The sequence below is a fragment of the Phaethon lepturus genome, unplaced genomic scaffold (assembly GCF_000687285.1).
Source record: "Phaethon lepturus isolate BGI_N335 unplaced genomic scaffold, ASM68728v1 scaffold40908, whole genome shotgun sequence".
Lineage (NCBI taxonomy): Eukaryota > Metazoa > Chordata > Aves > Phaethontiformes > Phaethontidae > Phaethon > Phaethon lepturus.
In genome coordinates, this window is record NW_010560540.1 from 351 (window position 1) to 1,904 (window position 1,554).

The 1,554-nt window shown below is 58.9% G+C and overlaps 1 protein-coding gene across 1 annotated transcript in view; it reads left to right on the forward strand.

Moving 5' to 3' along the window:
* Nucleotides 1–435: 435 nt before the first annotated feature.
* LOC104625931 (mitochondrial antiviral-signaling protein-like) overlaps nucleotides 436–1,554 on the forward strand; it is a 4,337-nt gene continuing 3,218 nt past the window's right edge. The window contains exons 1-3 of the mRNA XM_010293707.1: nucleotides 436–552; nucleotides 673–847; nucleotides 1,229–1,452. Of these exons, the coding sequence (XP_010292009.1) occupies nucleotides 436–552; nucleotides 673–847; nucleotides 1,229–1,452 (516 nt within the window). The remainder of the gene's footprint in view (nucleotides 553–672; nucleotides 848–1,228; nucleotides 1,453–1,554) is intronic.

Below are 1,554 nucleotides of genomic sequence, written 5' to 3' on the forward strand. Positions count from 1 at the left end.
CTGGGCTGGGATCCACCCGATCGAGAGTTGAACTTTAAGCCAAGTTTTTTTTGTTGTTCTTTTCTTTGCGAGTTTTCCGCCTGGGATTTCCCCCTGCGCCCATCGCCGCTGCCACGAGGTTGAACGCCTGCGCCAAGGGACCAGGCTCCTACAGAAAAGCCCAAGCTCCTATAGAAAAGCCGAGCATTACCAGCAGCTCACGTTAAGTCTCTCTCTCGGCTCGAGAGTTGAACTTTAAGCCAAGTTTTTTTTGTTGTTCTTTTCTTTGCGAGTTTTCCGCCTGGGATTTCCCCCTGCGCCCATCGCCGCTGCCACGAGGTTGAACGCCTGCGCCAAGGGACCAGGCTCCTACAGAAAAGCCCAAGCTCCTATAGAAAAGCCGAGCATTACCAGCAGCTCACGTTAAGTCTCTCTCTCGGCAGGTGCTGAGCCAGGATGGGTTTTGCCGAAGACAAAGTGTATGACTACATTTTGAAAAACTTCAAGAATTTCAAGAACATCCGTGTGGCGTCGCTGGCCGATTCCCTGAGCTGCCTGACCGATGCTGACAGAGTAATTCCCTGCTTTCCCGAGTCCTGCCGGGCTCCTTGTCCAATGTATAGCTCAGGCAACGTATAGCTGCCTTAGCTCTAAGCCAAGCCCTCTGTTAGATCAGCTGTGTGTTTTATTTAGGATGAACTTCACACCCGGGAGGAAACGCGGGGGAGCCAGGCAACTGTCTATAGGTTTTACCAGTACCTGAAGTGCCGGCAGGGCTGGGTGGCAGATCTCATTGACGCACTGCGCCAGAACAACGCAGCGCACCTGGCTGACGAGCTGCAGCACATATATGACTCCTGGCATCATCCCTGGGTGCTGCTCTGGGGGGTCTGGTGGAGACAGGGACCTGAACCATGTCTCCTGGTGTCCACCGATCAGCTGGCCTCTCTCCCTGCCCCGGCTTCCTCAGGGCCTGGGGGTGTCTGTGACCATCCCCAGGGATGTCCCTTGCCTGGGTGATGTGCCCAGGGCTGACAGGGTCAAAGGTGCTGGAGTTGGTGATGGGCTGGGTTTCTCACCTGGAGGGGAAAGGGAAAGGTGAATGAAGGGGTGCTGTGGGCTTGACCAATGTGGGGCAGAGCAGGGGCGTGCAAGGGGCTGCCTTGGCCCCGTGCTTCTCCTCTGCCTTCTTGGCTTTTCCCCTGATGTCCCCGCTCACGAACCACCTTGGCTCCTGCAGGTCCCCCAGCTCCTGCTGCTGCCTCCTCGCCTCCTGCTGCCAGCAGTGCCCGTTCCGCTGTCTCCTCCATCGGCGCCCAGACGCCATCCCCAGGCCTGAACCCTGCCCTGGGTGTCCCGTGGGCTGAGCAGCTGCACCAAGACCCGCCCATCAGTGGCCATTCGCCTCTCCTGCCCCGTGCTGCCACCGCTGCGAGCACGGACCTGGACGCCAGGGCCCCGGTGCAGGAATCGGTGAGCAGGGCACGCATCAGATGGGGGCACAAAGGTCCCTTTTGGACCAGAGCGTTTGTGCAGTGGGGTGTGGGGAGCCCGTGGGAGCGCCAGGCTCGCTCA